The sequence below is a fragment of the Oncorhynchus clarkii genome, chromosome 10 (assembly GCF_045791955.1).
Source record: "Oncorhynchus clarkii lewisi isolate Uvic-CL-2024 chromosome 10, UVic_Ocla_1.0, whole genome shotgun sequence".
NCBI classification, from domain to species: domain Eukaryota; kingdom Metazoa; phylum Chordata; class Actinopteri; order Salmoniformes; family Salmonidae; genus Oncorhynchus; species Oncorhynchus clarkii.
The window spans coordinates 21,066,593-21,094,170 of record NC_092156.1 but is presented as its reverse complement, the minus strand read 5'-3'; the positions used below and the strand labels follow the sequence as shown (position 1 = coordinate 21,094,170).

Below are 27,578 nucleotides of genomic sequence, written 5' to 3'. Positions count from 1 at the left end.
AGGTGTACATGTTCTCTCAGATTGTAATATTGCACTATTATGTGTGGTATTGTACTAATATGTGTAATATTGTACTACAACAACAAACCATATGTGTTATATCTGAATTGACTTGAGCAGCTGTACTGTATTAGACATTTTCAGGTCATGTTCACTCAGGTCATGACTCATGAGCAATTGTAAGGTTAAGAATATTAGCAGAGAGATATTCAAGTACTTGAGGATTCATCAATAGCCAGAGCATGATTTATCTGAAATGTGTACAAACTATTTGCATATTATTCAAACATCAATATATTATCTTATTATCAACTGCAAGCTAAAAAAATCCACTTGGTTTGGGATTACAGTACTATGTTTGCCTATAGTGTAAGTTACGGTATGCTACTGAATAAGTGCCATGTTTACCTATGGTTTAAGTGCATCAAATCATATGAAGAAACACGTAAGCTATGTTTAACAGCATCACTAGTTGTAAAAAAACGTTCATACAGTAAATGCTTATGTCACCAACCACAAACAGACAGGCTACACTGTAACACCTCAAACTGCAGTTATAGACACAAGCATTAATGAATGATTGCTGCACTAATCCCCTGCTTATTCCTCCATATTGTCTATATAGTCCATATGCTGAGTTTCTTCAAAAGTCGAACGGCCATGTCAGCTTTAAGGGTGACTCCAGTTGGGTGACTCCAGTGTGCTGTAAAGTGAATGGGCCGGTGCTGTGTCAGATGGCATGCACCACATTGGCCACAGTCTGTTTCTCCTGCTCGTGCCGTTTCCTCAGGGCCTCCACTGTGGCCAGCTGGGATAGGTCGAGGCCCTCCCGGAGGCGAGTGTTGCCCCTAAGGGCCCCCTGGGCTCTCTCTGGCTCTCTGATCTTGGGCTGCTGGGCCTGGGGCAATACCTTGGGCCTCAGGATGCTCCTGGCGTACTCCAGGGCCTTAAATCCAATGGAAATAAAAGGTTATAATGCATTGTAAGACTTTCTATGAACATGTATGATGCTCTTATAATTTCCCATATCACCCCTCCTAACTAAATCACTGCCACCTTGAGTCAATAAAACACTTGATAAAACACATATAAGATGACAAAGACTCATGCTTACAAGTAATAAACAAGTAATAAAGCATTAGGCTTTAAGTAAAGTTTTACATAAATATAGTTTGGAGATAGAGGGGCAGGTACAACTGCAATAACTGGGGGAAAAAACTATGCTTTCAAATGGCAGATTGAACTTGGGGTTCAAACTTTGTGACAGAATGTTGATGTGTCTTTAATTGATCTCAGACTCGCAATCAAGTGACATTTCAGTGCATGGGGATTCATTTGTTATCTGTAAATAACAAAATGGCGACTGGAAGTGCAATACAGACAATTTTCCTAAATGAGCCTATTGTTTCCCAGAGGATGCAGTAAGCTCATACATTGTTTCAAATTGTCTCCTATTATCTGAGAGACAAAGATACCACATTGTGTGATGGAGCAGACAGATAATGATGATGGACAAATTGACTGAGGAAACCGGGGGGAGATGGATGCACTTGAAGCGATGTACTCTCTTTCCTTCTTTCTCTCTCTGTCGCCGTCTTTCCACCTCTGAATCTCCCTCCCCCTCTCTCTCCCTCTGATTTTCTCTCTGATTCTCTTTCTGTTTCTGATTCTCTCTCAGTCTCTTTCTCTGTTACCTTCTTCCTAGGAACCATGTTGTCCTTGTTGTTGCTGCCCACTGCGTTCCTGGCGGCTGGCAGAAAGGGAATCCTACTTATCTTCTTGTTCTGCTCGCGGATCACATTTGAATACAGCTTCTGTCGTCTCATTTTCTCGGCCTGAGCCATGTTGTGAATGAACAGAGAAAGAAAGAGAGGGAGATTACAAAAGAGTGGGTTTAATTAACTGAGCCATTTCTCCCTTAAGGCCCTATTCTCTTTGTGTATACCTCGGTGGAGCCTCTCCACACCGCCCGACAAAATCAAATACAACAAACCATTCAGAAGGCCTATCAACATTTACACATATCATTCACTAATAGGGCCGACCCTAGAGACAGAGACGGCCTCAATCTAGTGCAAATTGGCCATACATGCTCACTTTTTACTCTCAGGGATTAACAAAAGATACATCAGACCCCAAATACCATTCAACCTTCCAGGGCTACTCTCATTTGCTTTGTGATTCCAATTGAATCTGTTCAGAACGAGACAAGTCTTTAATGAGAAACAGGGACAGAGGGGCGGGATATAATGGAAGCACAAAGAGGCCATTGAAGATCATCAGCTGAATAAAATGAAGCGGGTAAATGGATTTATGAAGCATCTAATCATTACCGTTGTCTGTTTGAGACCTACATTCCTTTTTTTTTTTAACAAACACTTAAAAAAGTTCAGATTTAAGATTGCTGAATAAAAAAGGCTCCCGAGTGGCGCAGCAGTCTAAGACACTGCATTTCAGTACAAGAGGTGTCATTACAGTCCCTGGTTCGAATCCAGGCTGTAACACATCCAGCCGTGATTGGGAGTCCCATAGGGCGGTGCACAATTGGCCCAGCTTCATCCATGTTGGGTCATTGTAAATAATGTTATTAACTGACTTGCCTAGTTAAATAAAGTAAAGCATAGGGACAGAATTGCTGGAAGCCATAGGAAAATATTATTATTTGGTATGACAATTGGTTTTAAGGTAGGCAGAGGCACTTACTGTAATTTCTGTGGTGGTGTAATCAGGCCCAAGGCCTCCAAGATAAACGTCCTGCTTCAGCTGCTTATAGTCCTTCAGGGTGTAGGCCTAGGACAATACACACACACAAACAAGCTACATATTATTAGATAATACTTATTATTAAGGCATGGAATGACATACACACACATTAAACTTTATATGGAAATGATGCCTACCTAAGTACAGAAATATCTATATTTTGCCTTAAAAACAGGTTGTTGATAAGTGCCTGTATGTTTGGGTCTTTTGGTATTAAGGGGTGTTTGTATTGCACCCTGGGGAGTGGAGTCCCAGGGACAGGTTGACAGAGAGATTCTCTCTTCTAGGCAGAGAGACGAGGAAGCACCTTAATCCGCAATGTATTTCTGAGGTGCACTCGAGCAGCAATCCACAAACTGCCCCGGACAATAGGGGACTAATCATTCCAGATCGGACTGGCTCCTTTTAGGGGCTTAGGCCACTTTGGAATTAGCCATTGGTCATGGAGATGGCTTCCTGTTGAGTTTTTTTCTTTCTTTTCAACCCCCTCCCATCTGCTTTCACATTTTTTGATACCCTCCACATTGGGGTGTTTACAAATCTACCCTGTAATCTTGTCAGACATGATGGCGAACATGGCAAAGTGGGGATATAGGAAGAGGAAAGGGGCAGGGGAAAGGCTAGTGGGGATACAGGGAAAGGAAAGGGGCAGGGGAGAGGCTAGTGGGGATACAGGGAAAGTAAAGAGGCAGTGGAGATGCTAGTGGAGATACAGAGAGAGGAAAGGGGCAGAGTATTTGGTATTTTGGGTATTTTGTCCCCTTGGAATGAGCGCAACCAAAACAAAACTCATCTCCAAAATGGAATAATGTGCAGTCAAAATAAATTGTGAGCCAGGGCAACACATTGGCTAAAGGCAAAACACAAAACTCACTGACCGCCCACACTTGAGAGACAATCAGCAACCAAGTTGTCCTTCCCACGGACATGTCTGGTTTCCAGGGGAAACGCCTGCAATAGCCGTAGTAACTTTCCTCTTGTTAGGTAAGTTACCACCTCACTGCGGAGCTTCTCTCTCTTTTCAGGGTTCACTCGGTAGGCATGTTGTTAAAAAAAACTTCACTATGGGGAAAGGGCCTGAAAAGCGAGCCTGCAACGGTGACCCCACAACAAAACCAGAACTTGGTCACCCACATCGAAAGTGCAGTTTTGGGCATTCCGATTGTACCACATTTTTATTTTTGTTTGTACCCTCTCAAGATTCTCACTGGCAAACTCACAGACGAGATACAATCTGTATCAAAAAGCGCTAACGTGCTCCAACAGATTTGTTTTTGTTTTTAACGTGTCGCCCTGCAACAACCTCTCTCTCAGCAAACTCAAAGGACCTCTGACATGATATCCAAACAGCACAAGAGAGACCCCTTCATCCCAGTCTTCCTCAAACTCAAAAAAAGTAAGCTCTCAACATAGACTTAAAGGTCTGATGAAATCTCTCAAGAGCACCTTGAGACTATGGGTGGTAGGTACTAGAGGGGCAATGGGTTACACCCAACTGTTGTATCATTTGCTGGAATACCTTTGACATGAAATTCGAACCTTGGTCCGACTGCACTGCGGAAGTCCAAACGCTGAACATTTTTCGCCAGGTCCTTAACAATACTGGGAACTGTGATTTTCCTCAATGGAATGGCCTCAAGGAAATGAGTGTCAGCACACATTATGGTTAAGAGAAACTGGTTACCACTCTTGGCTTTGGGCAAAGGACCAACACAGAGTACCAGAATCCTGTTGAAAGGTTTGTCAAAAGCAGGAAGAGGCAGCAAAGGTGCAACCGGTACAGCATGGTTCGGTATACCCATCCCCTGGCAAACACGACAGGATTTACAGTAAGCCAGATGGCCTGCCATACTACCATCGTGAGCCAGCCTCAGTATCTCTTGTTGAAGCGTAACTGGAACGACAATTTGAGATGCACTAGGCCAATCGTTTTGCCCGAAGTGGCGCAAGAACTCAATTTCCTCATTAAAACACCATCTCTGTCAAAGCAACCCACACAAACTTAATCAAACTTCTCCATTGGATGTATCTCAGCAAAAAAGAGGGGAGAGGGAAACATCTTTAATCTGTTCTGCAATCTGCTGCTTCCTAGACAACCCTCTCTTCCTTCAGTGATCCTACAAACTCACTTACCTTTGGGGTTTTCAAAGGAGAGGTCAACTCAGGAGGTTTAGCTAAATCAGGATCACCCATAAACGTCTCGGACAAATCAACCATGGTAGGATCGCTGACATCCTCCTCCACACTAGACTTGCTCCCGGTGACTTTCTTAGACATAGCACGTGTAACAGCAGGGATCAAGTCCATGGCTTTTTTTATTAGCCTGTGTGTTTATGCATCTTTCAAAAATGATTCCACCAATCGTATAACCCCTCTAGGTGGATGTCAGTGACAGAAACGCTACCACAAAAGTGTATTTTGAACACTCAAATATTTGGGCACAGCAGAGCTTCAGAGAGGTGACTAGAGCGACTACCATACTCATGGGAAACAAAATCCCATTACGTTCCACTTCAAAAATGTCTCTCGAACAGAAGGTGGAACTAACAGAGTCACTGACCAACAAACAAATCGAAGGGTTCTGAAAGACACTCATGGAGGTGTCCACTGAAAGTTCACTAGCAACAACTGGAACTTAAAAGACACCCACCATGGGGCCCACTAAATTTGCCCAAAAAGAGGCAAACAAAAGAAAAACCTACACCAAACATAAAGACAGGAAGCAAACCAAAAAGATGGCATAAAACGAAATCAGGGAAATCAGATAAAGAATTGTTTGTCTAGAAATTAAAATTGGGAAATCCATTTAATGATGTTAACCCTCCGCATCTATCAAGAAAACTGGAGCACTGGGCCAGCCACTCTTAAATAGCACCAGGGCCAGCACAGGTGCAACACCTTCCCACCTTTCCACTAAAGTCCAACTTCAAAACATAAATGGAAAAGCCAAAGCCTGTAACAGTAATCACGTGATAAAAGTAATTTTCTCAGATTAATTGGTACCTTAAAAATAATCAGTAGAATATCTATTTAAGTTACCTACTAAATAAAAATAGTAGGCTACGTTATAACATTAACTGAGTCTTTTGTCTTAGAAAGCGAATGTCTACTACTGTATGTGGATGTCTCTAGTCTGTGCTACACTACCTTATGGGAGCAGGGCTGACTTTCTCTGTTCCTCAATGGGACACACCTGCAGGGCTCAAGATGGCCAACGAAAGAGGCCGTCATTGCATGTAAATGGTTGTCTTTAGCCACCCCTTGCCTCCCTCTCTCTTTTATTCACCTTATTCTCTTACACGTCTCAAAATGGTTGTTTTACCTCGTCATCTCACACACACATAGTGTGCTAAAGTTAACACACACAGGTGCACACACACAGGTGCACATACACACCTTGTAAATTACTCTCTCTTTCAGTTGTTTCTCTCTCCTCATCTGTGCCAGGTAGGCCTCAGAGCTGCTTCTCTGCATGTAGGTGAATCTCTGTGCAGCTCTGTCACGGCCTAGCTCAGTGTCCCCCGTCGTTATTTTACCTATAGGGGGCAGCACTGTGTAGGAGCCAGAGGAGTATTTTGTCTCGGCGGTGTAAGTAGACCTGTGACTATCCTCATCATCATACTGCAGGACAATGTGGTTTTCACGCTGCAATGGGGCGTTCTCCTGGTGCGAGAGATGCAGTGATTCTCTGCTGCCCCGGCAGAAAGGGGGCATCCCTGGGAAGCCCTGACTGCTGCGAGAGCCCCGACCTGGGCTCAGTGGAGACACATCAGCCTGTGGAACCAAAGCCAGCTGTAATGAACCGTGGTCTTGGGGACAGGGGTGAGGGCCTGGGTGGGAGTAAGGGTTTACCAGGATGGTGTTCCTAAGCGGTACATTGGCGTTAGGGCTGTATCCGTCTATAGACTGTGGCTTCCTTTGGGGGCTGGGGCCACTACAGGGCTTGGGTATGGTGAGAACGGCGTCCTGGTGATTGCAGTGCATAAAAGCGAGGAACTTGGACAAGGTGTTGATGTTGAGGTGGACGGTGGGGGACTGTGTTAAGGGGATGCGTTGGGGCTGGTGTGGCTGGGTGTCCAGTATGCTAGACTGGGAATCTGTGTCACTGAGTGCCTGGAGGTGGGGTGAGTGCTGGGGTTGGTGGTGGGGGTGGGAGTGAGCCTGGGTCCTGGCTGCAGGTCTGGTGGTGTCGGTGGGGGGGCTCAGGTAGCAGTCTCTTGGCCTGGCTTTGACCCCCTGAGCCAGGAGTCTCTTCTCACTGGGGGGTTTGGGATTCACTCTCTGCTGAGCTTGCTTTTCTTTGGAGATCTGAGTTACCTGCGAGTAGGGGTTGGAAATAACAGAACTAACATTTAGAATAACAGCAACCAACAGGCTAACAGCAATATGATCAACTCAACACTGACAATAAGGAAAAAAAAAGATACAAGTTCAATATCATGATGTAGGTAAGGAGGTCAAACAAGTTGTGAAAATCAGGACTTCCTGCATTGGTTAAAATGTACTAACACTTGATTGATGAGTCACATGTAATACATCTAACAAGGACCCTATTTAACAAAGGAAAATAGGGTAATAACCAAATATTTAAGAGCAGGAGGATGCCAATGTACTGGAAATATTCTTTCATTGACAAGATATCATATGAAATACGCTTTGGAAAAAGACATCAGAACGTACTTCCCATGATTGAGAAACACCAAAAAAATACACTTAAAATGTTTATTATAAAACATACAATTCTAAATTTGTGAACAACCTAAGTGTGATGTGTTCCTTAACTCAACGTATCAGTGGGACGAAGGCTGGAAGATTTTACCCACAATGTGGAAGAAATACCCCTCTTTCCTTATGTAACTGATGCTTTGTGGCTATTGTCATGGCCAGAGAGGGCCTTTCATGTTATGTTGGAGATTCTCGTAGCATGGCTCTCCCAAATTATTTTGCCGGGCTCCGAGGCAATGTGCCTCAGAATCTATTGCCTCTGATTTAGCAAACACCAACTTCCCCTCATTCTAATGGGAAAATATTTACACTCCTCTCCTCTACCAAGGCAACATTAGGGTGACCGCTCAAGTGCTCAAAATAACGATGTTTCTCCATTGCTCAGACATAGATTGGGTCCATTGTGGGGGTAAAATTAAAATCCCAGGTGACAGTAGTGAACCCACTGTGCAGGCATTTTCATCTTGAGCAGAAAGCCCCTCGCTAGCAGTTATGCGTTATAGGGAAATTGGGCAAAAACACACAGGAGAAAGTGAATGAGATCATAACATGAAAAGGAGTGGAGAGGGTCCCACCTTGAGTTGCTGGGTTTTCTGGAGCCACCTCAGCTCCGGGTCTGAATTGTCCCCTTGGCTTTCCTCCTCCTGGTTCCCACCAATGGTAATCTCCTCTGTAGTATCGCAAACCTTTGGATAGAAAAAGAGAAAACAAAAAGGAGAGTGGAGCAAAAAGTGTCATTCAAAATGAATGAGCTGCTCATGGAACAGATTGAAAGACTTCAGGAAAATGTTGCTAAAAGCTGAGTCTGCTGTCTAACACTTGTATGAAAGCCTACATCGTTTGCATAAGAGGAAAGCAAATTGGAGGTAAATATTTCACAGCACAATTAACTGAGTTAAACAATGACAGTCCAGTCAGGTGCACAATACTCAAAACTGCCCAATATATATAGTGCCTTCAAAAAGTATTCAAACCCCTCGAGTTTTTCCACATTTTGTTATTCTAAAATTGATTAAATTGTTTTTTCCCCACTCATCAATCTACACACAAAACCCCATAATGAAAAAGCAAAAACAGTTTTTTTTGTGCTAATTTATTTAAAATAAAAAAACTTAAATATTACATTTACATAAGTATTCAGACCCTTTACTCAGTACTTTGTTGAAGCACTTTTGGCAGTGATTACAGCATTGAGTCTTCTTGCATATGACGCTACAAGCTTTGGGGAGTTTCTCCCATTCTTCTCAGCAGATCCTCTCAAACTGTCAGGTTGGATGGGGAGCATTGCTGCACAGCAATTTTCAGGTTTCTCCAGAGATGTTCGATCAGGTTTAAGTACGGGCTCTGACTGGGCCACTCAAGGACATTCAAAGACTTGTCCCGAAGCCACTCCTGCGTTGTCTTGGCTGTGTGCTTAGGGTCGTTCTCCTGTTGGAAGGTGAACCTTTGCCCCAGTCTGAGGTCCTGAGCAATCTGGAGCAGGTTGTCATCAAGGATCTCTATGTACTTTGCTCCGTTCATCTTTGCCATGATCCTGACTTTATATAGAGAGGTGTGTGCCTTTCCAAATCATGTCCAATTAATTGAATTTATCACAGGTGGACTCCAATCAAGTTGTAGAAACATCTTAAGGATGATCAATGGAAACAGGATGCACCTGAGCTCAATTTCGAGTCTCATAACAAAGGGTCTGAAAACGTATGTAACTAAGATATTTATGCTTTTCTTTGTAATAAATTTGCAAACATTTCAAAAACCTGTTTTCGCTTTGTCATTATAGGGTATTGTGTGTAGATTGCTGAGGATTTTTTATTTTTTTAAATCCATTTTAGAATAAGGCTGTAATGTAACAAAATGTGGAAAAAGTCAAGGAGTCTGAATACTTTCCGAAGGCACTGTATCTTATTTTCCCCAAATAATGACAACAGTCAAAATAAAAATATTATTTTGAGAGGAGGCCTTTTGAGGACACTAAACTGCAGGCTTAAAAAAAAGATAGTACTGATGTTTCCCCTAACCACCAAAACTACTCTGCTCTGTCAAATCTGTAGCATAGGTGTAACCTATATTTTTTTCAAGTAGCCTGCCTAACAATCAATTCCCTCACGTTTTGGCCTAAGCTCCACAAACCCTCACATCCATTCTCTTTCATTTTGTACTGTAATGCACTGTTTTGAGAGAGAAATGTATTCAGCTAATGTCGTGATGAAAATCATTTAGTTAACTTGGGTCCCTCACTCTGCGTCCTGAGGACAATCTGAGAGGATCAATGGTATTGACAGGCTGAGGAGTTCCTCGTTAAATGCCACTAATTCTGGGAGAGTGAATAGGCGAAGGTCAGAGAGAGTGAGTGGATGGAGTTGTAATATATCCATCAAACTGTTCTGTCTATCTGCTGAAAGGCCAGGTATACGGGGAGCTGGGCTGATAACCCAATGCAGTGTCCTCCCTATCTGGGCAAGAAGGCACACAGATGATAGCTAAGCGGTGGCAAAAGCAGAGCCGGTGTTGTAGTACAAAGCTAATGAAAGAAGTAACTGAATTATATACTATTTTGGTAAGAAGACTGACATTTTAGAATTACTATCATGGTGGGATTTGGTTCATGTGATGTTATGGCCTATTCAGCAAAAGAAATGGCTGCCAAAAAATTGAAATAGGTTTTATGAGCAGTAGCATAACTTCTCAATGTGAAACTAGAGAAAACTAGGCTTATATCGTATCATTACCATTTCAATGTCAAATGTCAGAAAAACTGTTCCGCTTAAATACTGACATTTGAGGGGTGGTTTTGTAACTAAGTTATGTGTTGATTATTTGGCACATAGAACTTAAGGTGATCCTGACAGTGTCCAGATCATATACAGTGGGACAAAAAAGTATTTAGTCAGCCACCAATTGTGCAAGTTCTCCCACTTAAAAAAATGAGGCCTGTAATTTTCATCATAGGTACACTTCAACTATGACAGACAAAATGAGAAAAAATCCAGAAAATCACATTGTAGGATTTTTAATGCATTTATTTGCAAATTATGGTGGAAAATAAGTATTTGGTCAATAACAAAAGTTTATCTCAATACTTTGTCATATACCATTTGTTGGCAATGACAGAGGTCAAACGTTTTCTGTAAGTCTTCACAAGGTTTTCACACACTGTTGCATGTATTTTGGCCCATTCCTCCATGCAGATCTCCTCTAGAGCAGTGATGTTTTGGGGTTGTTGCTGGGCAACACAGACTTTCAACTCCCTCCAAAGATTATAGCTGTGATAAGTTATTTCAAGAATGTATCTGCACTGTATGTTTGTTAGCTAGCCATCTAGCCAGCCAGTTTTAGAGAAATGATTCCATAGATTTTTCTAATTAACTGCCAATATGCCAACATTCCATTCAAATAATGCTGTCACTCCACAGCGGTACATTGTCTGAAATCAGTTGATGATAGGACTTAGACAAGTTGTAAATGCAACAAGTACTGATATTATATCATATAAGAGCACTTACATATTTCCAAGAAAACAAAAATATAGACATGTATGGCCTGTTTACACGTATTTTAGAGGCTATTTATACAGGAAATTGGTGAAAAACCTGTACAAACTATTTATAATTATATGGCAATATTTTAGGTTGACAATAAATCTATTACACAATTTCTGATATATCACATGCCTTACTTTTATTTTCCTGCATAAGTAAAATCAAGACGATGCCTCTACTGCCATTAATTCCAATTAGACTGGTTTGGATTTCTCCCTGACCAATATGGCTACCATTTTCATACCATCCTGGAACTTTAAGGATTTATAACATAGACCCTCTAGTAATTTAATAGGCTGTCTAATGGTCCAGGTGTTGTCCTGTCTGTCCCCAAGCCTGACACTGGTGGAGCAGCAGCTGTTTTGTGTGTAGATCAGTAACAGGTGTCAATGACTCCACCAATGACAGTATCCACCTACCCACCTCTCAATCCCCAGCTTTCCCATGGCAAGACAGGACCACAACCTCTGCCCGTGCCCCCTGACACTGCCTTTTGTCACCCATTATAAAAATCCCAATCAATTGGAGCCAAATGATCTAAGCCAAATTGCATTTTGAGCATTGTAAGCTGTGTAATATCTATTCTGCTAAATTGGGGCCCGTAATTGCCCTCCTCTTGGAGAGACGAGCCACAACAAATTCCAGGCAATTGGGCATGCCATTTTACCTTGAGCTGCCCAGGAAACATCAGTTTTTGCAATGAAGACTTCAAAGGGCCGCGGATCTTGGATTGCTATTTGGTTGCTATTGTGGCCAGGCCCAGGCAATCTTGATTAGGTGTTTACACTGAGGTAGGCTATACAGTGGCCGAGAGCCCCCGGGAAGCTTTGGTCTAAAACTATTAAGAGATTGTACATTATGTCCCATGGCTTTGAAGTGAGGGCCTGAGAGACAGGCGAGGGACTCAGCGGGCTGAGTGCAATAGCTGAAGATTGCTGCTGCTACTTCTGTCTTTATCAAAGGGGACCACTGCAGGAGCCCATCGTTGCTCCTGACACTCGCCGGCTACAAGGTTGCCGCATTACAAGATTGTGTACATTTTAATAACACTGCTAATTATGCAAGTTGGTTTCAGACAGTCTTGTCTGTCAAAAATCAAATGGGGCCTTTTAAAGAGAGCATAAAGAGCATGGTTAGCTGGGCTTGGATAATGATGGTGGTGAAACTGATGCGATTTGTCTAGGGAATTGGCTTCTTTTGAAGGACATTGTGGAGAAAGAGAAGGAAACGCACAATATGCAGCAGAAAAATCATATCAGAAAAGAATGAGTAGGCCTGGTAATCATTATATAATGACTTGTACTTGTTCTGCTGTTTGAAAATTGAGCCTCCATCTGCGCCAATAGGTTATCCTTATACAAATTATACAACAACTAAACCTTATACAAATGTTCTAAGAATGTTGGACTGCTTAATTTCATGGTGCTGGATTGCATCAAGGAGGCGGTAACACAAACTAGCCAGATCATTCTCAAACGAATGCATTAAAATTCAATTTAGCATACAATGCATGCAAATTGGTGACTGGAATCTTTATCCACAATGTCACCCGTCGAGTAAAATATGTTGTGTGGTTAGTAGTAGTAGCAATGAGAAAAAACACGCTAAGTCAAAGGAGACTGGCAAAACAGACAGTTTAGGGGAGGGAGAATGCCTGGCTCTGTTTACATGCCACAATGCTAACGGCTCTTGACTATGCTAATCTGGATGATACAAGACATTGTGACAGGCCTAGGGGCTCAGATGAGTAAATGGTAGACGGGGGAAAAGGGTTTAGTGATATAGCTACACGGGTAAGCATACAGTGTACCCCAGCACAGAGGGAGCAGGCTACCGTCCTCAGCCAATTATGCGCCTGTGCCAGGTGCAGGGGGATATCTAAAAGGCTATTGGTAACCCTGCCTCTCTGATGTTCTTAATAGCTACTGCTGTACAGATCAACTCATAATAGGCACTAGATAGGCAGACATGGCTCCCTTTTCCTTCTCAGAGTGGATAGCAAATGAAAACGGCATTGCTCCTGCCAAATTAATTTCCCAGACTAGGTCAGAGATCGCTGCATATTCTGTAGTTTCCATGTGAGTCGACAAAGAAATTAGATATTCATATCTTGGATGATAAAAATGGACAGGCATCAGTCTGGTTCGATAGAAAAATTTAGCCTATGACTTTATTTTATTTAAAAAGATATAAGGAGGAACTAGGAAGATATTTTAAAATATTATGATTAAGGAAAGGAAGCCTATAATCTGACTCATATTTGCCATTGAGAGGATTCAAAAGATAACATACATTTGAAGCAGACCATTTAGACTGGCAACATGTTTAATATATAGGAACACAATTGATACGTTTAGAGAAGGCTTTTGCCACCCCCCCACCCCCCCCAAAACAAATCAGAAGAGTGTGAATACTAAGGCATCTGTGTTGGATCATGTAATGTTAAGACACTGTCTAGCCTTTATTTCAACAGCCAATTGCTGTTGTCGCCTCAACTAAAGTCTGTTTTCTCATATACAGTGCCGTGCAAAAGTTTTCATACTCCTTGGATTTCTTCACATTTTGCGTTACAAAGTAGGATTAAATGGATTTAATTGTATTTTTTGGGTCAACAATCTACTCAATATACTGTAATGTCAAAGGGTCAGAAAAATACTAACATTTTTTAAAAGATTCGTTGAATCTGTTCTTGAAATTCAATACTTGATTGAGGGACCTTACAGATATTGTATGTATGGGAGGCAGAAGAATCATGCCAACCTCTATTATTTCACACAGAGTAAGTTCATGTAACTTATTATGTGATTTGTTAGGCCAAATGTTACTCCTGAACTAATGTAGGCTTGCCTGAACAAAGGGGCTGAATACTTATGCAAAGACTATATTTTAGTTATCTAATATGCATTAATCTTAAAAATTATCTTATTTTTCTTCCCCTTTGACATTACGGTATTTTGAAATTAAATCAGTTTTAATCCCACTTTGTAACACAATAAAATGTGAAGTATGAATACTTTGCAAAGCACTGTAAATGTTTTATGCATTTGAAAACCAGCTACAAAAATTATTTCACATATCCTTATTTATTTCAATGAGGTGCTATACAAGTACTCTGTAATACTTCTAATGGAATATCTTATCAGTGGTCAATGCAAAGCCTTCGTCTGCATCGTAAATGCCAATCTCACCTTAATATTACGATTTTTAAAAAGGAAGTGTATGGACGTTAACAAGACTGAATATTGACCCAGCACATGTAAATCACCTCTCTCCAGAGACGCTGGGCAGAATTTAAAGTCAGTATTATGGCATTACAAAACACATCACAGGCAGCATCATATGTATTAAATACCAGCAACTCAATAAATAAAACACCAAGACAGCCACATACAGTACACCTAACCCCAAGAATAAAAAACAACTAAAAAATGTCCAGCCCATATGTACAATTCCACAGTAAAAAGGCCTTATACTCACTGCATGAGTAGTGTAGATGGGTTAGCTGACAACATCACAAAAACGATGTGCACGCTTCAATGGGGCACAAGTCAGTATGTTGTGATTCTGGATGGCGAGATTGCTAACAAGAATGACAAGAAACTACCATGTGGGGAATCGTAAGTGGCTCGTTTCATCTTGTTATTGACACCATGTCTTCTTTTGAGGTGTTTTTACTGATTTCATGTCATATAGTGTAATGAAACAGCAGGGAGCAGGCCTCGAACTCTGGACCTTCTAGCCCGAAGTCCAGTGCGCTATTGACTGTGCCATAAAGGCAGGCTAAAGCGGCAGAGTCGATATCTGCGCTTATAAACCCAGGGTCGTTACACTACTCCCTACTTTCAAAGAGAGCGTCCTCGCGCTAGTTTGCAACTCAACGTCTTATAGGACCGCGCTCATCGGTCAAGCCCACGCACTGTCGTGGATGCAAGGTCCGATCACTTCTGACACCAATGTAATGAAACAGCAGGGAGCAGGTCTCGAACCCTCGACCTTCTAAGCCCGAAGTCAACTGCGCTATCAACAAAAGCAGGCTCCAGCGGCAGAGTCTATATCTGCGCTTATAAACCCAGGGTCGTTACAATAGCTAAAAATCACTAGCTAGCTAACCAACAACTATAACTATGTATTTGAGAGACAATAAGGGCTCATTGTGAAAATGTATTTATGTTGTCAATAAACATTGGAGACGAAATATAGTTTACATGTTGTCAATAAATCTAAGTCTGTCTTGCCCCATAGTTGTGCAAGCCTCGGTTGTGTTGCTAAACAACCAACCCGTCTGTAGGACATAGCCTTGGCTAACTCATTGTGAGTGTGAATTAGCCTAACCTTTTAAAATTATAATTATCTATACTGAAAAAAAATGTAAATGCAACATGCAACAATTTCAATGATTTTACTAAATTACAGTTCATAGTTTCATCAACTGTCTGGGTGGCTGGTCTCAGAGATCCTGCAGGTGAAAAAGGCGGAGGTGGAGGTCCTGGGCTCTGCATGGTTACACGTGGTCTGCGATTGTGAGGCCGCTTAAACATACTGCCAAATTCTCCAAAACGATGTTGATGATAGAAAAATGTACATTAAATTCTCTGGCAACAGCTCTGGTCGACATTCCTGCAATTGCACGCTCCCTCAAAACTTGAGACATCTGTTTCATTGTGTTGTGTGACAAAACTGCACATTTTAGTGGCCTTTTATTGTCCCCAGCACAAGGTGCACCTGTGTAAGGATCATGCTTCTTGATATGCCACACCTGTCAGAAGGATGGATTATCTTGGCAAAGGAGAAATGCTCACTAGCAGAGATGTAAACAATTTTGTGCACAACATTTTAGAGAAATATGTTTTTGTGCATATTTTTTTTCTTCTTCTGGGATCTTTTATTTCAGCTCATGAAACATGGGACCAACACTTTATATGTTGCGTTTATATTTATGTTTGGTATAATAGCAAATAGGTGCCGAATGGTAGTTTACAGTGGGGTGTTCAAGCAAACAATCTCTTTATGTACAGTGTCTTCTGAAAGTATTCATACCCCTTGGCTTATTCCACATTTTGTTGTGTTACAGCGCTGTCAAATTGGTTGTTGATCATTGCTGGACAACCATTTTCAGGTTTTGCCATAGATTTTCAAGTAGATTTAAGTCAAAACTATAACTCGGCCACTCGGAAGATTCACCGTCTTCTTGATAAGCAACTCCAGTGTAGATTTGGCCTTGTGTTGTATGTTATTGTCCTGCTGAAAGGTGAAATAATCTCTCAGTGTCTGGTGGACAGCAGACTGAACCAAGTTTTCCTCTAGGATTTTGTCTGTGCTTAGCTCCATTCCTTTTTTTTAAAAATTTTTTTTTACTCCCCAGTCTTTAATGATTACAAGCATACCCATAACATGGTGCAGCCACCACTATGCTTGAAAATATGGAGAGTGGTACTCTGTAATGTGTTGTATTGGATTTGCCCCTAACATAACAAATGTTTTGCAGTATTACTTTAGTGCCTTGTTACAAAAAGGATGCAAGTTTTGGAAAATGTTTATTCTGTACAAGCATCCTTCTTTTCTCTTGGTCAATTAGGTTATTATTGTGGAGTAACTACAATGTTGTTGATCCATCCTCAGTTTTCTCCTATCACAACCATTAAACTGTAACTACTTTAAAGTCACCATTGGCCTCATGGTGAAATCCCTGGGTGGTTTCCTTCCTCTACGGCAACTGAGTTAGGAAGGACGCCTGCATTTTTGTAGTAACTGGGTGTATTGATACAGCATCCAAAATCCAAATTAATTAATAACTTCACCATGCTCAAAGGGATATTCAGTGTCTCATTTTTTTTCTTTACCCATCTACCACTATGTGCCCTTCTTTGCAAGACATTGGAATATCCAATATCCGCTTTGTTTCATAGCTAGTAAATGAATCGCACAAGGTCAAAGAACTACAAATCCTATATAGCCTATTCCACCTCGCACTGCAACACTGCCTGGCTGGGGGCTGTGCGCATGTGAAGAGCTCAGTAAAAGGTTAATTTTTAGAAGCGCTGTGCACAGGCATAAAAGTTGGTCTAATTTACTTGAAACGAAAGTCTACTGAAGTGAGACTTTGTCCTTGTGTTTCTTGGCTATTTACATTGTTAGATTCACAAGCTAGGTTGTTTTTCTATGTTTGAATTTTAACTGCTAGGGAAGAAAAGACACTTCTACTAGTTAGACTCAACCTCGCAGGTTACCTTACCATGGTAACCTCACTCCCTTAAAGGGGCAGGTGGAAATGTTTGTCTCATCTGTGATATTTTGGTTAAAAGACTCAGGTCACAAAAAATGTCATTCAACAATATACCACATTACTTCTTACTAGTAATAATTGTATTGTTTTGTTACATTACAAAATATGTGTTTTGTTGGTGTCTCTGACTGGCTGGTAGATTTTAAAATCTACCTGCAACAGTGGATGCATGATTTGCAAATCCACAAACTGTGGACAACTTCATTGTTTTATTGAAAGGATACGGCCGAATTATCTATTTTTGTCAAAAGTTCTATTGGTTTTGAGTCAGGAAATGTGTACTTTTCCACCTTAAATATTTGTGATTATTTTATATCGCTGACTGTCTCCACAACTGCGCATGTGACCCCTCAAAAAAACAACCAAGAACATGTCTGATGAAGAAAGAGTCACGAGTGAGGAGGAAGAGTAGCCTAATTGAACTCCTTGACAAGAGTCACTAGAGACTCAAAGCCACAAGAGGGTAGAACACATTTCAAACTTTGCTTTAGATGTGTTATTTATTTGAGCCAGAGTAGTCTATTCTGATGAAGAATTGAGGCAAATTGAACTTCAGACGGCAGCCTCTGTTCTAGAAACCGAGGCTGCAACAGCAGCTGGGCCGGGGGCCCAATCCATCCCTGCAGAGAATTAGAATTCATGACTACAATTCTTACAGACATGGAGGAGCTTATTGTTGATTTGGAGCAGTTAGTTTGCTTTCGCAACCACATGGATTTTTTGCTGCCCACAAAAACTCTGGTGTCTTGTAAAAAAATCTGTATTCCAAAAAGGAATTGAAGAACTTATTCCAGCTGGGCCAAATGGACAATTATCCAACGAGTAAGTAGCTAAACTTTACTTTATTGAATGATCTGTTATTATAAACCTCTATGTGGAGGTTAGTGGGTTTATGTTTTCACATTTGTCCAATGTTTTTTGAGATATTCTATTCTGCAATGTAAGGTGACACAGTCTATTGTCTCCTCAACCCCCCCCCCCCCCCCCCCTTGTCATAAATACATGCTAACCTGTAGAGCACCTAGGCCTATATGTCTACATCAGTGGAGGCTTCTCAGAGGAAGAAGGGGAGGCCATCCTCCTTAGTTAATGTCATTTATACCATTAAAAATTATATACTTTTTTTAGATAAAACTATAAATATATTAACGTCACCAAATAATTGATTAAAACACACTGTTTTGCAATGAATATCTACAGTAGCCTCAGCAGCACTCTGTAGGGTAACACCATAACTGTAGCCGGAGGACAGATAACTTCTGTCCTCCTCTGGGTACATTGACTTCAATAATACAAAACCTAGGAGTTTCATGGTTCTCACACACTTAAAAAATAAAAAACTTTATTTAACTAGGTAAGTCACTTAAGAACAAATTCTTATTTTCAATGACGGCCTAGGAACAGTGTTTTAACTGCCTTGTTCAGGGGCAGAATGACAGATTTTAACATTGTCAGCTCGGGGATTCGATCTTGCAACCTTTCGGTTACTAGTACAGCGCTCTAACCACTAGGGTACCTGCCACCCCTTCCATAGACTTACACAGTAATTATGATAACTTCCAGAGGAGTACTCCAACCAATCAGAGCTCTTGCAGCATGAACTGACATGTTGTCCACCCAATCAAAATATCAGAGAATTAATCTAATACTGAAAGCGTAAGCTACAACTAGCTAGCACTGCATTGCATAAAATGTGGTGAGTAGTTGACTCAAAGAGAGAGAAATACAATCGTTGAACAGTTTTGAACAAATTAATTTCTTCCAAAATGAAGGAGAAGCAAGATAGCGAGAGAGAGCTATATTTGGTTGTATTTAAAAATAAAATAAAACGTTAACCTTCACTTAGCTAACAATGCAGATAGCTAGTTTAGCCTACTCAAACACCCGGCTCAAACAGAGAGGGACGCTATGTTAGCTAGCTGGCTATGGCTCTGGAACGCTCCCAAGTCAAGGTTTTGTTAATTTATTGCCACCGGGGCCCGCCGGTGTAACTGCATGAATGTAGAGGGTTTACTAACGTGTTAGTTCTAGTATCTATGTTGACAACGATGTAGGCTGTGTGTAGCATTAGTGCATTAGTGGTCATGATATGAAGGTTTGGCTTGGAAAGCTGATGTGATGCACTGAAGTCCACAAGCGAAGGGAAAAGGTGAAAGGAGAACAGCGTGTAGATAGTAGCGAGAAGGAATAATATATACAACGAGCATAGTGATCATGCTGTTTTCATGTGGCTGCTATGAAAGTGAACTTTGTTTGCGTGTGATCAGAGGTGTATTCATTCCGCCGATTCTGTTGAAAAACATTTCTTAAAACGGAAGCAAACAGAACGAAACAGGGATAAAAAGAACTAGATTAGCAAGATGTAGCCAAGAGTGTGCAAGGAGATATTGAATGTGTCACTTTGATTACTCAAAATTCTCTCGACCTGTGCACCTACGTCGTAAACTTTCATTCATAGGCTAGGTTGTAGCAACCTCATGATGGGTATAGGGAAAATTTGAGCATCATGTAGTAGCCTAAACCTATCGATATTACATTGAACTGGGTGAATGGAATAAGAATGACAGTCATCCAATATGCTGTAATAGAAATAAGGCCATTATCCTCCCTCATCTTAAACAGCACCGACCACCACTGGTCTGATAACACAATAAGAACACCACAAACTTCAAGGATCAGGCTAGACTACATACCTCTGCACGCTTGCTTTGTCGCTTTCGCTTCTCAAACACGCTGTGTATTTTGGCACTGCACTCCAGTCCATTGAAATACAGTAGCAACAGCTGTATCTATAAGTATCCTTCGGTTTTCTGTCCCCATCATTTCAGATTGCATATCTTGTTCCTATGCATAGTCGCTGAAGTGCTTGGTACACACACACAGCGATGTAAGGTTGGCTGCAGGAGTATGTAACCTACATTGTATTTACTATTTCTAACTGCTACTAACCATCTTTTGCTTATCTTTTCCCGGAAAACTGTGAAACTTCTTCCCTTGATTTCCTATATAAAGTGCAGCCAGGGGCCGAACACCAGCTTGCTCTTGCTGCCATCTCTTTTTCCACTTTGCATAATTAACTTTACCTGTGATAGTCCTAACTTTATCAACTTTCGCACCAGCTCCAAAATATCGTGACGTTTCTCCATAGCAGGGTCTCCCTCATGAGGGTGCCCACAAGTGCAGTTGTTACCTATTTTCGCTGCTGTGGCAGTCCGCTATATAAAATAATTGCACGTTTTAGGTTGAAAATTACATATTTCCAGACTCCAAACCGATAGTACTATTGACAAAAACAGCTAATTCGACCGTACACTTTCAAAGAAACTATGAATTTGTCCACAGATTTGTGAATCATGCATTCAATGACAACGAAGCAGAGTGAGGCCTGCATAGTCACATGACCCGTTTTTGTAGCGGTCTCAGTTCTGCACTCCAGGGACAGAGTATGGAATCACTTGGGAGTTTTGGATATGGGATAAACTATTCCTTTAAAGGAGATTAAGAGTTACAGTATGTTTGTGCAGCTCCTAGTGGCTAGTTTTTAAACTACAACCTAGGGAAAGGGGATACTTAGTTGCATAACTGAATGCATTCAACCGAAACATGTCTTTCGCATTTAACCCAACCCCTCTGAATCAGAGAGGTGCGGATGGCTGCCTTAATCGACATCCACGTCATCGGCGCTCGGGGAGCAGAAAGGCAGATTTTTCCACCTTGCAGCCTCTGGAATTTGGACAAGCAACCTTTCGGTTACTGTCCCCACGCTCTAACTGCTTGGCTACCTGCCTATTCAACAGGAGGGCAAAAATAATTGGAATAAACAGGAGGCCACCTGTGGTTGCCTTCATACACAACCACAAATTCAGAAACACAGCTTATCAACACATAAGCCTACCTGATTTTGGCTGTCTGATTTCACCTCCTTCTGTTGTGCATGTGCCCTCAGGTACGAGCCCTGTTTGGCTGCGTTGATCCCCAGTGTCACTCTGTTGCGTTCAATGATGTCCTCCCTTGGTATGTCTGGCTTTCTGCTGGACAAGTGCCGCGAACCCTTTGATTTAGAGGACATCGAATTCTGTAACTGTTTCTCGGCCACTGTCCCACTAGCCTGTCCGTACTGCTCTTGATTGTAGTAAATCTGAAACGCTCTGTCATATCTGTCATGTGTCTCCCTGTAACGGTCTTCCAGGTCAGGAAAGCTAGCTTGGATTTCACCACCAGTGGCATTGGTTGTATTCCTCACACCTCGGTTGGCCTTGACTCTCTGGTGTGGGTTTCTTTCCATGGCTTTTTCAGATGGCACACCAGGACTTGGGTGGGTGGACTCTGGCAAGCTATGCCCTATAACTTGGTTCTGATGAAGGTGGTAGGAAAATGCAGGTGAAACCTCTCTGATAACTTGATTCTGCAGTGGGGGGAGGTGGTAAGACGTTAGGGTGTGTTTAGATTGAAGTTCGTTACTTGTGATTTCTGGAGTCATACTCTCTGCAAGAGCTGGACTGCAGGAAAATATGTATCTGTATCCTCCACTCCCTGAAAGCTCCTGTCCTCTCTCGCTATGGCTCTCCTCAGATTGTTCATCCGAGTTGTAGGATTCTTCCTCGAGGGGAAGTGGTGGGGTCATCTTGTCGAACTGTCGAGCTCCCTCAAGATTAGTCCTCCAGTTGGGATCGTAGCGCAATTCTGCGTAGGTGTTATCGTAGTGCATCTGTCTGCAAAATTTGAGAATAGAGGCGTTAGTAGAACATTTACATGACTAGTGTAATTTGCATTTTCTTTAGTGACCAACCTAAATCAGAACACTATAATGGGAAAGACCAATGTGAATGATTAAATCACCATAAAAAGGTACAATAGGCTGGCCTATGATGAAATAAAATATATTGCAAGAAATGGAAGATCCTATAATTGTCATTGAATACAAAAGTATTAGGACCAAGTAGGCCTCCATTCCTGAAAATAAAGATTTTACGAAGAACACAACAAGCTTTGAGAGGTCAGCAGTACAATAGGTGTTACTGTACACCTCAACAATACTGATGGTGTCCTTAAACAATGAGAGTGAGTCCTTCTTTGAACAGACAAGCCGCTGTTCCAAATTGAATTTGACATCAGCACATTATTTGCCTGTATTTATACGTAATCTTCATATTTTCATCTCCTTATCCAATAATGAGGGAGTGCCTGAAGACTACTACTGGCGAATGGTTCACAAATGGGAATTTTCAGCTTAGAAAATGGACTGAAATTGCTACCTAATGTGCCCCTTCTAACGGGGATGAAAAGATCTCATTAAAATAATTAGCAGAGTGCCTCTTTGTTGTGCTGCTTGGCGGACGAGGGGAAGCGTACTCCTCATCTCATGATGCCCCTGCCCGGGGCTGCCTAGGTGTAAGGCACTTCACTCAATGAGGCCAAAAGGGTAAGGGATGGCTCAGTAATGACTGGAGAAGCTGGAGAATTTATTATGGATACAACACAGCTGGGCGAAGTCTTCTTTACCGTGCACAAAACAACACCCATAGGCTATTATATGGTAGTCGAGATAATGACCAAACACGCAACAAAATGTACTCGGTTGATTTGAAGAAACAGTGTAAGAATAAAAACTGAACTGTGGGGGAAGTAAAAAGAGATTATGGAAAATGTTCAAACGTGTTTCTTTATCAGCATTCAAAAGAAATCACGAGGTAAACAGAAAAATATTGCACTGGATGAATAGAGGTGCTTGAATGGGGACATTCATTGATTGAATGACGAGTAGGCTATACATGGGTGTGAAATGCCCACTGTTGTGAATGTGGACGCCCGCTTTGAGGACAGAGCCGATCAATGAGACTATGACGCTGGGAAATTGGGACTGTTCTCAGGGCAGACAATCTGAAATTGACCCTTTTGTGAGTATCTGCCATGGTCATTTTCACTGAAACAATGTGTGCCTACGTGGTGAAGTGGATCTTCATTTGGCGGGCATCAATCTGCCCGGAACCAACAATGAGAGAATAGCCCCTCTCTGTTTAGGGTGAAATTATTATTGCGAGGTCAGTGAGGAAACAGTTCCAGTAGATGGGGAGAGTGAAAAACAGATGTGGAGGTCCTCTCTTCAGATTCCTGCATCAGAGAGGTCTCTGGCATGTTGACAATGAAGAGCCGGCCAGTTAATGGACAGCAGAGTGACCACTTATTGTGATAACCTCCAACAAAATTTAAATCTAATTTGCCTTAAATGAAGGCAGTTACTCGGAAAGTACCTAAATTAGCCTGACACGTCTGCTGACAGCTCAATTAATTTGCCAATGCGTGCATCAGGCTCAATTATTGGCCTTGTTCCATTGTTGAGTGAAGAATGAACGCTATTCATCTTTTATCTTCCATGTGCTGTTTAGTGAGAAAAATGCTTTATTGTTGCAGGAGTTTTCCATATAACATTTTACATAAGCACTGTATTATAATCTTCATTTTGATTAATTTGTGTACTTGAAAACAGTATTTTCAAATGCAATAAACAGATTAGACCTAATTAAAAGTGAGGCACTAATTTGCCTAAAGTAAATAGCGCAACAATGATATAATTAACTTGAATTGTTCTAATGTTCAGAAAAGCAAAATAAAAAGTGGAATGCCTTGGCTCATTTGAAAACAGTCACAGTTGGTTGTAACATAATTATCAATAAATAATGCCCTGTAGGCCTACTTCCCCTGTAGCCTATTTGTATTTTGGACACTTCTGATTATGATTTAGTGTACAACATAACATGTTCCAGTAAAGATTTGAATAAATAGCACATCTAGTTTAACTGAAATCTGATCAGCTTGTTCAAACATTACAACGGGAAAAAAATACATGTTTACACTAATGTTATAGGCTATACTACCCTTTGAGATGCACAACCATAGTGAAGAAGACAAATACGTTTGAGGTGCCACTTATGATCTACTACTGCCACCTACTGACCAAACTGAAAATGTCTTAAAGTCTACTTTGGGAATATATACTGAACAAAAATATCAACGCAAGCAACATGATAAGTGTTGGTCCAATGTTTCATGAACTGAAATAAATTATCCCTGAAAATGTCCATACGCAGAAAAAACGTAGTTCTCTTAAATATTGTACACAAATTTGTTTACATCCATGTTAGTGAGCATTTCTCCTTTGCCAAGATAATCCATCCACATGACAGGTGGAATATCAAGAAGCTGATTAAACAACATGATCATTACACAGGTGCACCTTGTACTGGGGACAATAAAAGGCCACTCTAAAATGTGCAGTTTTGTCACACAACACAATGCCACAGATGTCTCAAGTTGAGGGAGCATGCAATTGGCATGCTGACTGCAGGAATGTCCACCAGAGCTGTTGCCAGAGAATTGGATGTTAATTTCTCCACCATAAGCTGCCTCCAACGTTGTCTTAGAGAATTTGGCCGTATGTCCAATTGGCCTCACAACCGCAGACCACATGTAACCACGCCAGCCCAGGATCTCCACATCCGGCTTCTTCACCTGCGGGATCGTCTGAGACCAGCCACCCAGACAGCTGATGAAACTGTGGGATGGCACAACCAAAGAATTTCTGCACAAACTGTCACAAACCATCTCAGGGAAGTTCATCTGCATGCTTGTCGCCCTCCCCAGGGTCATGACCTGACTGCAGTGCGGCGTCGTAACCGACTTCAGTGGGCAAATGCTCACCTTAAATGGCCACTACCACGCTGGAGAAGTGTACTCTTCACAGATTAATCCCAGTTTCAACTATACCAGGCAGATGGCGTGTATTCCGTTGTGTGAGAAAGCGGTTTGCGTATGTCACTGTTGTGAACAGAGTGCCAGATGGTGGAGGTGAGGATAAAATTGCATTTTATCAATGGCAATTTTAATGCAGAGATACAGTGACAAGATCCTGTCGTGCCATTCATCCGCCGCCATCCCCTCATGTTTCAGCATGATAAGGTTTTGTACACAATTATTGGAAGCTAAAAATGTCCCAGTTCTTCCATGGCCTGTGTACTCAACAGACATGTCACCCATTGAGCATGTTTGTGATGCTCTGGATTGACGTGTACAACAGCGTGTTCCAGTTCCCGCTAATATCCAGCAACTTTACACAGCCATGGAAGAGTAGTGGGACACATTCCACAGGCCACAATCAACAGCCTGATCAACTCTATGCGAAGGAGATGTGTTGCGCTGCATGAGGAAAATGGTGGTCACACCAGATACTGACTGGTTTTCTGATCCATGGCCCTACCTTTTTTAAAGGAATCTGTGACCAACAGATGTATATGTGTATTCCCAGTCATGTGAAATCCATAGATTAGGGCCTAAGGAATTCATTTTAATTGACTGATTTCCTTATATGAACTGTAACTCAGTTAAATCTATGAAATTGTTGCATGCTGCATTTATATCTCTGTTCAGTGTATAAGATAACAATGTTTAGGCCTATTGCCAGTGATATTAATGCCTACTTGACATTATGCATCTACACCGGTCACATTAACTGTAGGCCTATTTCCAATGGCTGAGAATCTGTCAGGATCCATCCCATGCATAATAGAATTTGGATGAACTTGGCAGATTGACTGAATCTCTTTGGCAGACCATTTATGAATGGTGTTTTTGCCTCTTTGTATCTGCATCATGAGACAAATATTTATGTCCTGCTTTGTAAATACATTTTGAACATTAGACACATTTGTTGAAGAGTCATATTGATATTCAACACAATGTCTTATGAGAAATCTATGTTTTTACCCCTTCTGGATCACAAACCTATTTACTTTTCATCCTCCTACACAGACGGTTATCCTAACAGTATTAAGTATAGGCTGAGTCATGCAAAAAATGTGAACAACATGGTTCAAGACTTGATTTCTACACTATTGTTTGATGTGGCAGATGAAAATGGTCCTCACAAAGCTATTACATGAGTTGCAAGTGTATTGTGTAGGCCTAATTTGGTTGTTTTTATATGTAGGCCTACTTCCATGCAGTAGTACAGGGCACTCTAGTTTTCAGTTTGCTTAGGTTACGATGACAGTATAACCATTACCATATAGCAGTGGTGATAAAGCAAAGGTTTAGGGCCTACCTGGACACCTCTTTGTCTCTGCTCTGCTGCTGGATGTTCTTTTTGTTCTGCCTGAGTGCTGATACCTCGAGACTATCATAGACATGAAGTTCCCCCTCATCTAGACATGAGCCATCTGTGTCTTCCTCTTGAGGTTGTGTCATTTTTTGGTCACCAGACTCAACACCAATTCGCCTCTGAAGCTCAAGCTGGTAGTCCCTCTCCTGGACCAAGCTCTCTGTGTCCGATTCAGCGGCGTCCCACAGGCTTAAAGCAACCTCTGGTTTTAGTGGACAGGGTTTCCTGTGTTCATCCTTTAACCTGGCATAGGTCTTTCCGTGCTCAGGTCCCTTTTTACCTTCCATTTTGTACTGCTGTGCTGAGGAAAAAGTTGAGAGCTTGGTTGTAGTTGAACTGTCACTGTCAGTATGCTGCTTTCATTACAGTACAGTAGGTGTGCACAGATGTTTACTTTACCGGTGGCTGCTTGTTCACTTCTTGCAAAACCTCTGTATCAAAAAGCTAAATGACATATTCAGAATAGAATATTCGCGATATTTTCACACATTTCTTAGGCTTAGTTGCTAACGTTAGCTGACATTGCCTTCAACTTTACTTGTTGTGGAGAATTAGTTAGCAAACTCAACACTTTGTTCATAACCTTGAAAATAACAGAGGACTACTATCTAACCTTACCTCTGTAGCACATTTTTCGCACGTGTTGACAAATTGTAACGTTTGAAGTTTTGCCAGCCATGTTAATAGGTAATTTAGGGAAGAAAGAAAGAGCGATTACACACAGCAAGCTCCCATTGCTGCAATGCTTTCGCACAACACTGGGACATTAAAAAAAATCACAATGAGACATCATCACACGAAGTGTGCCCGACGGCCCAATTTAGGGTGTCTGGCTCATGCACTAACGTTAGCCTATACTATCATTTCATTCTCTAATTAAACGTGTCACTTTATGTTGACTACTGAACTGGGTTTGCTTTGCTCCGCTTCTTGCTCCCCTAGGCAACAACCACCAACAACTATGGTTTGCTTGTCTATCTAAAACGGTTTAGACAGTTTATTAGCGTGAAAGAAAATGTTAAAAACTGAGAGACGCTGGTATTATCGACTGGTTTATACAATGTCAAAAGACACTCACCAATGTTATTCTCCAGTTCTGAAGAAAGGCAACCAT

General features: G+C 41.5%; 1 protein-coding gene across 1 annotated transcript; it reads right to left on the bottom strand.

The window, feature by feature from the left end:
* Nucleotides 1–730: 730 nt before the first annotated feature.
* LOC139419469 (junctional cadherin complex regulator) lies at nucleotides 731–27,578 on the bottom strand. Its single transcript, XM_071169418.1, has 8 exons — nucleotides 27,543–27,578; nucleotides 26,408–26,760; nucleotides 21,206–22,022; nucleotides 8,064–8,174; nucleotides 6,160–7,080; nucleotides 2,704–2,790; nucleotides 1,695–1,835; nucleotides 731–946 (listed from the first exon to the last, which is right to left on the bottom strand). Exons 1-8 carry the CDS (start codon nucleotides 27,576–27,578, stop codon nucleotides 731–733), a joined length of 2,682 nt encoding a protein of 893 aa, XP_071025519.1.

Excerpts from the sequence above, each read along its gene's own strand:
- LOC139419469 (XM_071169418.1), bottom strand. The coding sequence starts at position 27,578 with ATGGTTGCCTTTCTTCAGAACTGGAGAATAACATTG. Across the intron at positions 8,175-21,205 it reads AATCAGACAGCCAAAATCAG|GTTTGCGATACTACAGAGGA; the intron begins GTAGGCTTATGT and ends TTCTATCCAAAG. Across the intron at positions 2,791-6,159 it reads AAGAGAGAGTAATTTACAAG|GCCTACACCCTGAAGGACTA; the intron begins GTGTGTATGTGC and ends GTATTGTCCTAG.